This window comes from Ciconia boyciana, chromosome 7, assembly GCF_034638445.1.
Source record: "Ciconia boyciana chromosome 7, ASM3463844v1, whole genome shotgun sequence".
Classification (NCBI taxonomy): Eukaryota; Metazoa; Chordata; class Aves; order Ciconiiformes; family Ciconiidae; genus Ciconia; species Ciconia boyciana.
In genome coordinates, this window is record NC_132940.1 from 33,229,365 (window position 1) to 33,242,636 (window position 13,272).

At 39.5% G+C, this 13,272-nt stretch overlaps 1 protein-coding gene across 4 annotated transcripts in view; it reads left to right on the top strand.

The window, feature by feature from the left end:
• The window catches only part of SMG7 (SMG7 nonsense mediated mRNA decay factor), a 55,111-nt gene that overhangs the window by 26,197 nt on the left and 15,642 nt on the right, over window positions 1-13,272 (top strand). For 3 of the 4 annotated variants that reach the window (XM_072866595.1, XM_072866593.1, XM_072866591.1), the window contains 10 exons: window positions 1,899-2,070; window positions 2,926-2,997; window positions 3,741-3,891; window positions 4,234-4,369; window positions 6,459-6,621; window positions 7,726-7,882; window positions 10,830-10,900; window positions 11,234-11,294; window positions 12,138-12,257; window positions 12,731-13,166. In XM_072866595.1, coding sequence (XP_072722696.1) covers window positions 1,899-2,070; window positions 2,926-2,997; window positions 3,741-3,891; window positions 4,234-4,369; window positions 6,459-6,621; window positions 7,726-7,882; window positions 10,830-10,900; window positions 11,234-11,294; window positions 12,138-12,257; window positions 12,731-13,166 — 1,539 coding nt within the window. The remainder of the gene's footprint in view (window positions 1-1,898; window positions 2,071-2,925; window positions 2,998-3,740; window positions 3,892-4,233; window positions 4,370-6,458; window positions 6,622-7,725; window positions 7,883-10,829; window positions 10,901-11,233; window positions 11,295-12,137; window positions 12,258-12,730; window positions 13,167-13,272) is intronic. The other variant, XM_072866594.1, reaches the window with a different exon arrangement.

Genomic DNA, 13,272 nt, shown 5'->3' on the forward strand with positions numbered 1-13,272 from the left:
CCCCTTAAGCAAAGCTGTGTTGGTGAGGGCTCTTGAGCTAAGTATCTTTTGCAAGGTTTTCAGTTAATTGCAAAAGGGGTGTGATTCCTGTTCATGCATTTATTCCTTATTGCCAGCGTTTTGCCTGTACTCTCTTTGCAATGTTAGATTTCAGCTTGTAAATTATGGACAATAAGAGTCAGTGTGTGATAATGGCCTTAAAGTTAACTTGCCTTTCTTTCCTTTTTTCCTCTCATTTGGTGTATGTTTCAGCAACATTGTCACTGCTGAATCCTGTATCTCAAGTAGTGGTCTGACTAGACTTTGTGGCTAGTTTGCACCGTCTTCAGGTTACAACATGCACAGCAGGTCATTCTTACTGTGTCAGTTCCTAGTTTGATTCTGAACATCTGCAAGGCAACTCAGTTTTTTTCCAGAATCTGTGTGATTATATTTTTCTTCTTCCCCCCCCCCCCCCCTCCTTCCCCTTGGGCATTGTTCTTTGGAAAGCTTCTTATTTGAAGCAGCCAGTTTGACAGGCTGTGGCACGGTTGCCAAGGGTTTTCTACGATCTACACAGTTTGTCTTGCAAAAGGCTTGTTCTTCCCTGCAGTGTACCAGGGAATTTTGCTGCTCTTGTGTATGACACCTCAGACTGGGTTGTCTTTCTCTGTTTGCTGTGATGTTAATCGTCCCATTTTTAGTCTGTAAAGATTTTGCTCAGGCAAGATAGCTGCTCTCCAACTGTGAGGCCTGTGTAAATGACATCTTTGAAAGAGAGCATGAATTCTCCGAATTCAGCATATTGGAAGATGTCAAGTTTCTCTCTTTTATCCAGCTTTCACCTGTGAGATCCCTCTCATTTGGGGATTTTTATCTACTGTATAAAAGACAGAGCAAAAGGGGAGGGAGATGTAACAAAACCTTTTTCTGCAGCAAGCAAAAGCACCGTATTGCATGTTTAGCTGTTGACAGAGTGCACATCTCTGTCAGCCCTGGGCTTTCTGTATGCCTTTATCTGGAAGTGGAACCCTGCTGAAGGTCTTTATTATTTGGAGGCTGAGTGTGTTCCCAGCTGGGAGAAAGTCTGTCAATTCTTACTTGCATTTTTAACCCTGTAACACAGTAGAACAAATGCTTTTCATCGCTATGTGGTTACTGTTACTGTCCAGAGTATTTGCTGGAGTCCATTAGAAAAAACTTCAAAAGCACTAAATGGAATGCCAAAGTTCAGGTTTTCCTTCAATCAGCTTTTAAGATATTTGATCAAGTAGCTGATGCCTTGTTCTTTGAAAGAGTCTCACTGTTAGCTTAGCACAAATATTTACTGACAACTCAGCCACTGAACTGTTGGCCACTATAGCCTTGCGTTGCCTACAAACTTGGTTTTGTTCCAGCTTCTCTCTAAAGTTTAAGCCAGGGTAGTGCTGTTTCTTACGTTGGAACAAGCTTCTTCGAAGGATGAGTGGCATTCCTTTCTCTTATTTTCAGAGAATGGTGTCACTTTATCTATAAAAAAGACTGTGTTCCTCTTAAGAGTGGCCTGTTTAAAAATTAGAAAAAAAAAAAGCAGCAACATTTTTAGACTGCTGATAGTCAATCTCCACTGATGCATACTTGGTAATTTAAGTGTCATGGAAATTGAGTTGCTTACTGGTTTGGAATGCACAGCTCTTTCTTACAGAAGAGAAGTAAAACTTCTCTTCATGGTTCTGGGCAGAATAATGCAGCATGGAGCTCAATGACTTCCATACGAGAATGTAATTTAAAGTCTCACTTTCAGTAACCTAGGCTTGTTCATTTCAAATATGTTTAGCTAATCTGTGCCTCTGAGTGATGACCTGCTAGTTTTGTCTGTTGTTTCAATACTTTTCTGATTACTGTCTCTAGCTGCTCCTAAACTAGACTTGTTTTTCTAGTTATTACAGGAATTGTGCACAGTTTTTAATGTAGACTTGCCATGTCGTGTAAAGTCTTCCCAGCTGGGAATCATTAGCAATAAACAGACGCACACCAGCGCCATAGTGAAGCCGCAATCTAGCTCCTGCTCTTACATCTGCCAGCACTGCCTTGTCCACCTTGGAGATATTGGTGAGTTTTTGAAAGAAAAAGAGGCGGGACACTGAGTTCTACCTGTGTTCAGCCTTCACAAAGAGGGATCTGCACATACCCTGGGCAACTGACCAAGTGTGCTCCAAATTAGTAGCTAGTAGCTGATTGTATATTTAGTGGTTGCTGCAGGGGAAAAGGTCTGGAAAGCAATGCTGTTAGACTTTTCTAATATGTGTTACACATTGATTCATGGAGACAGTTAATCACTAGCTTTCTAGTGATTTGCTAGAATCTGTCTTCTAGCATACTAATCATGTTATAGCTGGTAGGCATAGTGAAATGTTGAAACAGGTAACTATTACAAAAGCTTGTTGCAGCAGGCTAGCATACTTCTCCATTTCAGAACATTACTTTTAATTCTTGTATACAAAGGCAACAGTTAGAAATCCAGCCTTTCATAAATGACGTTTCTCTTTTACATTAAGTTCAACAGGTTTATTTCTTTGTTGATTAGAGTAGAACTATGTGTTGTAGAAAGTTCTCTTTTCACAGGAATCTACAATTGCTTTTGTAATAACCTAAAAGAGATCTAGTTGCTGATTGTGCAAAGAAGTATGAAAAATATTTCTAGCTGTCTGGATGTGATGCTGTTGGCACAACATCTTTCTAAATAAGAACTGGTAAGCTGTGACAATAGGATCTGAGGAAAAACAACCACCTTAAAATTCAACATTTTGAATCTTCATGCTGCTTGGTGTAATTGTATATTCTTCTGATGCTTATTTCTAAAATAATAGTAAAATGCTCTTCAGGTAAACTGGGTTGTATTAAAGTAAGTGCGGGAGAGTTGAATTTTTTTGTCTCAACTTGGTTTTTTTTTTGTTGTTTACTTAGCTCGCTATAGGAATCAGACCAGCCAGGCAGAGTCTTACTACAGACATGCAGCTCAGCTTGTCCCTTCTAATGGTGAGTCTGGGATACCTTTTAGGTTCATAATTCCACAAGAAGATTTGGGCTATTGCTTTCCTTGTGTGGCAGTTGAAAACTTGGGATTTTATATAAAACTTCCTCTCCAAATACCCAAAATAATCATGCAACAAAGCCTGAACCTTTGGTAAATCATTTAGATAGTACCTGTTTGCCTGATCTGTGTCACTTGTCTCCTTTTTGTGAAGATTTAAAAAAAAAAAAAGTTAATGCACAGCTTCACTTCAAGGCTTCACTACTGCTACATTATACTGTGTCACATTCATATGTTATAAAGTACAATTAATGAAAACTTGCCTAGCAGTGGCACTTTTTTCTTTTATTGCTTGTTCACATGCCAGTTTGTAAAGTTTAGTAGCTAAAATTGGACTTTTCAAGTTGCTCATGCAAGTTAAGAGCTTCTTTAGTTCAGGTACCTAGCTTTTTACACCATATTTCTTGTCCAATTTTAAAGCATGTGTTTAAAGAAAAAAAAAACCAAACCAACACCAAAAAACCCCACCACCAACAAACAAGAAAAAATGTGCTGCAAGTTTGGAAGCTTTTTTATTTGAGTGGTACTGATATGAGGCTGGAATAAAAGGGTCAGCAGATGAATCTGAGCCTTGTATGCTGAAGATTTTAGGCTTTATGCTCCCTTTTAAGGTGACCATACTTAGGCTGAAATCTAGCAGGCTTCAGTCCATGCCAACTTGTTGGACTACTTGTCTTTTTCTCCTTAGGTCAGCCTTATAATCAATTGGCTATTCTAGCTTCCTCCAAAGGAGACCACTTGACCACAATTTTCTACTACTGCAGAAGCATTGCTGTGAAGTTTCCTTTCCCAGCTGCGTCCACTAACCTACAAAAAGCACTTTCTAAAGCACTGGAAAGGTAAGACTAAGCATAATTTATGTCCACTCGGATAAGATAGAGGAGACTTCTTCTAAAGGTACCTCCCTTGCCAGAAGTTATTCATATTTGGTAGTAGCAACAGAAGTTCCTCGACCCCCGTCCAGTCAGAGCATCCTTACACGTGTGTGGAACAAAGAAGAGTTTGTGTCTGGGATGCTCCGGAGTGTGAATAGTGAATGCAGGAAATAAGTGTATTGTGCTAAGTGAAAAAGTAGCTTTGCATGGACATTCCTCCTTTCTTGAACTTCAAAGTACATAATGTTATGTGTAGCTGTGTCTAATTTCAAAGGCTGAAGTCAGATATTTCTCTTCTGAATGTAGTCGTGATGAGGTGAAGACTCGATGGAGTGTGTCTGACTTCATCAAGGCATTTATTAAATTCCATGGCCATGTGTACCTGAGTAAGAGCTTGGAGAAACTGAGCCCTCTTCGAGAAAAGCTGGAAGAACAGTTCAAGGTTAGTTCTAACAGCATATTAATTAGTGTATTGAGGAGAGTATTTTTAGCAGCTGAGTTCTGAAATTACAGTCCAATAATAACTTCCTCACATGCCAGGAAGCTGTTATGGCCAGTTATGGAAGGTTTGCATCACAGGTAACACTGGATAGTTCTGTTGACTTCTGCAAATGGTAGGGATTTTTCCCATTTGACATGTAGTGTGTTACTGGTGGAGATACAGGAGAAATCAATGACCACCGTTGATTCTCTGCTCTTTAACCTGGATGATTCTTGGATACCTGTGAAAAGCACTTGATTAATCTGGGAAGTCTTGGCTCAGTTGCCTGAGGAATTTTGAGCACTTCATTTTTGGATAGCGTTCATTCACTCCTGCTGGTTATTAAGGTTGTTTATAATCTTCCTCAGACAACTTGCCTCACCTATCAGTGGTTTGCCTTCAAAAAGCGTTCCAGTACAACCTTAATTTGTGTGTGGACTAGAACTATTCAGAACATGTTTCCTCTGGAAAATCCAGGAGTACCCATTAATATAGCCATCTCATGAAGTTGGACAATATAGCAAAAACTGAAACAAAGATAATTTTGTAAGGTATTTGTACAAGGTAGTACAGTTTCAGAGGATATCGTATTAACTGTTAGGTGCCTTTTGGAAACTGCTGTGCTTCAGCATCTTAATTTGTGGAAAATGAGCAGGTAGCATGGATATGTTCAATAGAGCAGTTGATGCTTTTCCAAATTAAGAAAGGGGAAGGTGGTCTTAGCAATATGAATAATTACAAATGTTCTTTACAGTGTCTTTTCATATTTTTGCATTGAATTAGGCTGCTACAGCTAGGTCCAAACTGTCTTTAAAATAAATTTTAAAAAAAATCAAAACTTGTTGTGAATTGTGTTTTGAATGTGATCTGCTTGAACAGTGGGAGTTAATGTTGTTTCAAAATTAAATAATTGTATCTCTTTGTGTGTGATGTTGGCTGTTGAACAAGTACTACTTTTTCCCCAGTGCTTATAATCAATACTTATGAGCATGGCTCAGGCATGTGGAACAGTCTTATTTTTCTGAACTGATCCAGGGTGTTAAAATAGAGCTAATTGAGCCCTGCTTTGTTGCTTAGATTACTTTTTTGTTTATATTATGCAACATAAGGCTTAATTTACTAGAGAGCAACTCTTCTGACTTAAATGGGTTGAATGTGGATGTGAAATTGGCTGTATAGTGGATAATCACTTTACCTTTGTGGCTGATTTTAACTCTGAGGAGAGCAGTTGTAGGGTTAGGAGTGTTCAGTCAGGCCCACAATTCTGCTGCTGACAGCTCTGCCAGTTTGAGTTGTCAGCTGTAGAGTGCTTCATGCTTAACTAAAAATCAAGGTTGAATGTGGAGCTCAAACCTTTTCCTGATGCTTATGCTGGTTAATCCACTTGCCTCCCTGACTGTTGTGTCTGAAGAGAGGTTGGTTCTGGTTTAGGATATCTCCGTTTTTTCACAATGCTCAAAAAAACCCATTAAAGTTTCTTTTCCTGTTCTGAGAAAAGTGTCTTTTACAGCATAGTTACTGAAATGCATTTGTAAATAGCTCGCGCTATTTTAGTCCACCATGGCATTCCATGACCCATGAAGTTAGATGTGGAATTAGTCTTTTAATACATAACCGTGCAGTAGTTAAATTTTCCTGGGGTGTTTTTTTTTTAAATGTCACCTTCTCCATGCTGTTTCTTCGAAAGACTGAAAAATACAGTGGATATACATGCCTCTGCAGTTATTGCAGTTGCATTGCAATGCTGTCATTGCAACACTAAAGTTGCCCTTGCTCTGAAAGAGAACCATATCCAAGGGGATGCTGATTTGTTGTGCATATGAGTTGGTGTATGAGCAAGAACCTTGGGCTCAACAGTAGGCATCTGCCCGTGTCCTCCTGGAAAGCCCAGTGCTATGCTAATAGGGATGACCTGAAAATAAAATCTAGAATGAATGTTGCCTTAAGGGCAGAAGCATTAGTCAAGCAGTGAAGTAGCAACTACTAATCTGTTCAAGTGTGTGCTTTACCATATAAAAATATATACATCATACATGCGTCTTTGTTGCAGAGGTTGTTATTCCAGAAGGCCTTCAATTCTCAGCAGTTAGTACATATTACTGTTATCAATCTGTTTCAACTACATCACCTGCGAGACTTCAGCAATGAAACAGAGCAGCACAGCTACAGCCAGGATGAGCAGCTCTGCTGGACACAGTTACTGGCTCTCTTCAGTAAGTATGAAAAGTAATTGATTTTTGTATTTCTCTTTTGTTTTTATGTGGAATCCATTAGTAATTTGCTGTCAGCATCTAGCTTAATGGTTATGTGAGGTGATGAGAATAGATGTTACGGGAGAAAGTTAAGAGAGGAGATAGTTGCGCAGGACCGTTTATGTCTAGCAGTGCTGACTAACACTGGATTTATGTGCCCTGGACTTACTCCGTTGGAAGCTTTACAGAACTCTGCATCTTTTCCCTGGTTCTGAAAGAACATTTTAACTTGGGTACAAAGTTGGATCCAGCTTGGCAGTGGGTAGTACCCTGCTTGGGGGGCTGCTCTGCAGTTGGCTGCAATGCAGTTTGAGTTGCTTTGAATGGAGCTAATTCTGATTCAACAGGACTGAAGTTGAAGCTGACTGAACTAGGACCTCAACTGCTTCTGTGCTCTTGATAATATCAACAAGGAGATAAGTAGGAGTGCAGAACATTTTAGACTCTAGCCACATAATGCTGATTTGCTTAACCTGATCCTGCCCCATAAACACCTACATCTCTGAACAGCTGAATTTCTCCAGATCCCAGTCTGGAGTTGATTCTGAAAGCACCATGGTCACACTGGTGTGGTTACTGTTTTTCAGCTGTGTGCCCTGATGGGTCTGTGCTGGGTGCATGCCTGCAGAGCTAGCTCTGGTGGACTTGTGTGCCTGCTGACCTGGGAAAACAGATAAAATGCAGATAGATAGTTGAGTTGGTCATTTCTAATAAATAAATGAATGATTGTAATGGGCTTGTCTTACCGGATTTTGTTAACTTACCAAAATGATTTGCCATGACACTTAAAAAGGAGAGGGGAGGAAAAACCACCAAGATTCTGCTTCATGATAGAAAACTCTTTACTGAAAAAAAGGTGTTCTGATCTGCTGATAGATTATTTTTTTTTAAGATTAAGTAATTGGGCTGCTTTGTTTTAAAGAACTAGCCCTTAAGAATAGGGTTTTAGGGGTGGTGTTTGATGAGGTTATTTGGTCAACTTTAAAGTGTCATTCCTGCATAATTTGATTTTTTGTTTTGTGGTTTGTTTGGTTGGTTGGTTTTTTTACTCTGCTCTGTTTCTAGTGTCCTTTCTTGGAGTTCTGTGCAAGTGTCCTTTACAAAATGACTACCAGGAGGACTCTGGGGCTGCATATCCTCTTCCAGCTGTGAAGGTTTCAATGGACTGGCTGAAACTTAGGCCCAGTGTTTTCCAGGAGGCAGTGGTTGATGAAAGACGGTAGTGAGTGTTGATCTTTCTTTTGATACATTTAGTTGCATAAAGTAGTAATAACTGATGATACACCAATTAGTAATGGGAAAAGTGATTGTGTAACTCATTAACAGACATGAGAATGTATGTGCTAAAAAGTTCATAAAACAAAACATGAGACTTGTGGGCTACCTGAGCAAATTCACTTTTTTAATTGGCTTTAGGTTTGCATGTAACTTTTTTTTTAAGATCAGAGGGATCTACTTTATAATGTCTGACTTGAGCATAACTACTGAGTGTACCTTTAGTCTAATCTATTGTAATGATTTCTCAGATTTATTGAGGTAGGTGGCAGGAGAATACTTGCTTTAATTTCATGCATTAAGCCATCTCTTGGGCAGTGCTGGAATCCAGTTTTCCTGGCTCATCATCCAGGAATTAGATTGAATTTAGTAGAGGGGGTCTTTAAATGTCAGCACAGGCATTACTGTTCTGGACTGCTGCTCTGATTTTTCTCTTCTGCCTCTAATCTCATAAACTTAGGCTTAAATAGTTCAAAACTCGACAACTTTTTTTATAGTCTGTTAACTTTTCATGAGCTATAGCAATTCAATAAAGTGTTTCTGACCTGCAAGATGTTTCTTCAGATCAGAGTGATTGTTACTGACACAGCTGGATGAGTATTTTGCCAAAGATGGTCACTATAAGGAAAACAGTGTGAAACCAGTTTGCTTAGCTGATCTTGTGCAATGTGCCACAGTGGTTTCAGCTCTCTCTTGGCAGTGTGTGCTGTAAGATGCGATTCTAGCCAAGGCTTGCATTTTCTGTACATTGATGTGTGGGGAGCAGGGGTCCCTATAACCTCAGTTTGCTAAATGAGTAATAAGACTCGCTCAAATGTGTGCAAAACCTAAAGCCCTAGAGCTGTGGGAACTTCAATTCCAGACTTCTGAAGGCCAGATTAAGGAAAATAAAGACTCCATAAATTGTTTTGAGATGGTAATAAGTATTACTGTATGCATATTATGAAGGAAGACTTTATACCAGTATTTTAATAGGGAAGATTACTACTTGATATCAAGTAGTCCTTGCAGAGAGGAGATGCAGGCAGTACTTTATAGAGTAGCAAAATGAATCTTCAGGTGTGAATGTATATTTTGAGTTAGCCAGAGTTGGTCCTTCTGCCCATAAAACTATCAGGCTCCCTTTAAAGAACATACCTGGTTTTTAAATCTGTGGTGTGATAACATGATGTTCTCAGGTACTCATCATACAAAGGAGTTGTAAAGTGGGCAGCAAACAGCAGTAAAATGCACAAGTGAACTTGAAAAGAAAGTTAAGTACTGCTAAGAGTTGTCAAAATGGGCATTAATTAGTAGCCATTACATTTGTTGGGTCTAAAGTCGAGATTACTGTCCTTCCCCATTATTTGTAAGGATGAGAGTTTTCTTTTTATTTCTATTGGAAGATCCTAATGAAAGTCATTCTTTGCAGACTACACAAACACACACACGTGCATGCGCATGCCTTTATTGGCCTCTGTTTAATAACCAGATGTCTGTTTTATATTGAAACGTCTTCCTTACTCTGAATTTGTACTTAATTGTGCTCTTGGTTCAATAAATAATCCTTATTCGTTTTCAAACTTTCAGTTGTTCCCCACTCTATGCTTATCATTTTCCTGTGGATAAGTAATCCTACCCCAAACTGAATGAGCATCTGAAATAGGAAGGAAACATGCTTACCTAGAAAAGTAGATGAATCTGAAGGCAAGAACTGAGGACAGAAATTACTACATCAGTACTAGTGTGTGCTCTTTGGAAATGAGTCTTCCAAACCTGCTCTGTGGAAGTCACATTAGGTCTAGATTTTTACATGTATCACTACATAACTCTTATTTGGAGATCTCTTATTATGAAAGCTCATTATTTCAAATGTTGTATGGGAAGTTTGCAGTTTACTTTAGGTTGCAACAGACTTGCACTCTCCCTTTTTTTCCTCCTCCTGTTCCTTGTCAGTCATGGGAAGGAGGTATTGCTTAGTTTATGTTTATGCTTATTCTCTACACTAATGTTTCCAGTCCCTCCAGTAACGCAGGAAAGCAGCTGACCTCAGGCTTTTGGGTGCATGTTGAATTCTCCAATTCAGGTGCTGGATGATGGCTGAAAGCCTGTGCTGAGGGAAGATGGAGATTCATTTCACTAGCACTGAGCACAGTGGTCACCTTCTTAAAATAGTTTTCTGTTGCCTCTGTGGACTTGATGCCCATCACTAAAGTAGAAGGATGCTTAGACTTTTGGGTTGGAGCTTTTAAAAAATAGGAGAAAGCAGCCTGTTGGTGGCAGTTAAATGTTAACCACCTATGCAGTTATCGTTGTGATTCTTAAATTATTTGCTCCAGGGCCTTTGTAAAGAATTTCCAGTCATTGCTTGTACCGGTATTGCCAGTGCAAGGCAGGGAGACTGCCAGTTAACCTCTAGTTTAATGGTCTTACTCAGTGCAACCCTTACATAGACTTTCTTACCTTTCTGGTAACTGTTTCAGTGCTACACTACAGTGTTAATGTTCACAGAACTGAAGTACTTCTGCACATCTGTATCTTGATAAATTGTTTTGCTTCCCACCTGATTAATTTACAGTCAGCTCTGGACTGGAAAACATGAATTGCAAACAGGTGCTCTGAACTTTTGCTCATACAATAGTTTTGTCTGGTTAAATTCACAGTAGGCTTTCTGACTTGCTGGATAATGAATGCTGTGGTGCAAGAGTCTGGCTTTAGTCTGACTTTTTAAAAAAAATTAAGTTCTTCAAGAAAGTGGTCTTTTCCCTGACACTTGGGAGAAACTAACTTTTCTTGGGAATCAAAGGGTTAGTGGAAGCTGTGACTGTAACAGAGTTCAATGTTTTCTTAGTAAGGTGGGTAGATTCCATGTTTTGTAGTTTTCACTTACAGTTTGTTTGTATTCTGGTTTGTAGCATATGGCCATGGCTGATTTCTCTTCTGAACAGCTTCCAGCCTCATGAAGAAGATCTATCCAATAATAATGGTAAGGATGCTTTTAGTCTGTGCTGTAAAGAACTGGGAAAGATGCACGGTTTTCCTGATGTTGTGGGGAATTGCAGTTGAAGAGCAAATAAGGGAGCAAGTTGTATTCTAATATTAGTGCATATGAATACTTTGCAAATGCTGCTTTCTCATGCTGAGCAGTTTGCTCTACTTTATCATTCCTGAGCAACTCAGGTTGCAGGGTGGACCAGTACAGATGAGCACGTTAATAAAATGCTTTATTACGTATAGTGACCTTGCTGAGTTATCTGCTTATGATATTGTACTCAATGCATTCATGCTTTCCTTATGCTGTTTACTGTCTATTCACCAGCAACCCCCCTTCCAGAAGAATTTGAGTTGCAAGGATTCCTGGCTCTGAGGCCCTCGTTCAGGTGGGTGACAGCTGAAGGAAACTGTACTCTTGCTGATGACTACTTTTGATAGATGTTGACCTGTTCCCTACAATATCTTATTTATGAGTACTTACTAATGTATGGATTGATGTAGGTATCTTTGCAAAACAACTGTAATAGACAATGTAGTAAAACTCTGGGGAAAGTCATGAGCTTACACTATCGCTCCTGACTTTCTTGGTTTTCTTCTGTAGCCTTCAGACTAGTAAATTGAAAGGGAAAAATATAAGGGAAAAATATAAGAGGAAAGGGATACTTTTACATGAAAACTGCTTGGTGTGTTTTTACTTTGCCAATTTTTTACTTTGTTTTTAGCTGTCTCCCTGTACCTAACATCATGCACAAATGCTGACTAAATATTAGATGTATTCACTCAACTACTATTTTTGTGATTTTTATTATCACACAGATGAGCTTTTGGCCTTTTGTGTTTGGGGGGGGGTTGTTTGTTTTGGGTTTTTTTTTGTTTTTGGGGGTTTTTTTGTTTTGGTGGATTTTTTGTTTTTTGGGGGGGTTTGGTTTGGTTTTTTGGGTTTTGGGAGGTGGGTTATTTTGGTTTTTGTTTGGGTTTGGGGGGGGGTTGTGTTTTGGTTTTTTTTAAAAAAAACACAACATCAAACCTCGTTAAAGTAGATGCATCTTACGAGAAGAGAATTGCATCTGTAAATCAGACAGCTGTAACAGTCATGTTTTGAATAGGATCTGCTGAAATTTCACAGCTTATAACAGAGTAATGCTAACCAGTTGTATTTCTGAAGAAATAGGATGTTGCAGAGGGTAATTGTGTAATTAATATTATTCCCTGTCCTATGTCAATACTAGGAACTTGGATTTTTCCAAAGGCCACCAGGCAATTACAGGAGATAAGGAAGGGCAACAACGTCGAATACGGCAACAGCGTCTGATCTTCACAGGCAAATGGATCGCTGATAACCAGCCAAGGTAATTGCAAGTAGCATCTGTGTGTTTCAGTTGCTGCTGTAAGCTTAGGTAATGCAGGTGCCAGAGTTGAGCTTTTTTTTTTCTCACTGTTTGACACAGCAGTTAGATATGTGAATGCAAGATGCTGACAGTGCTGATAATGTCCTGTGGGTCAGCATGCCATTGCTTCGTGGGCTAATTATGATAGGGAATGTATTTGGAGTAAAGCATCATGTTTTATGAGTCCTTTTTAGTGATACGGCAGCATAGCTAAGTGGAAACAGTGTTTGAAGTGGTAGCAAGAGGGTTAGTATGGGAGCTTACGTCATGCTAGAGAATGCTCTTAGCTGGGAGATGTGATGTAACATCTTGTTGTTGGGGTGAAGAGATGCATGGTGGATATGCTGACTTTCTGCTTTTATAATTTGGGGAAGTGGGTTACCTTGTGAAAAACTATTCCTACTTGTTTTTCAATACCTTTCTGTCTTTTTCAGGTTGATTCAGTGTGAAAATGAGGTAGGAAAGCTGTTGTTTTTGACAGAAATCCCGGAATTATTACTAGAGGACCCTAGTGAAGCCAAAGAGAGTCTCGCCTTGCAAGAAACATCTATTGCAGAGCCACTATGTACAGATGGGAGCCCTGGACTCAAATCAGTTCTGTCCTCTGGCAGAAGCCTGAACAACAACTGTGATGCAGGAGAAAAACCAATGGTCACATTCAAAGAGAACATCAAGCCACGGGAAATTAACAGAGAGCAAGGGCGAATCTATCCCCCTAAAGATGTAGGGAGGGAAAGACGGGACTATAGCAAAGGAATAGTAGCCAATAAGAATGATGGAAAGAAGGATAACAATAAAAGAAAGAATGAGACCAAGAAATGCGGCTTGGATAAGATGCAGGAAGCAGGAAAGCAGAACGTGGCAGTTCAGGTAAGCCTTTAGATCAAAGGGATACTGCGTCTTAGGCAGTACGATGTTTGTGTCAGGGCTGTCGCTGCTTGTATAGAGTACAGTAGAGTCGAGGTCTCACTGTGGG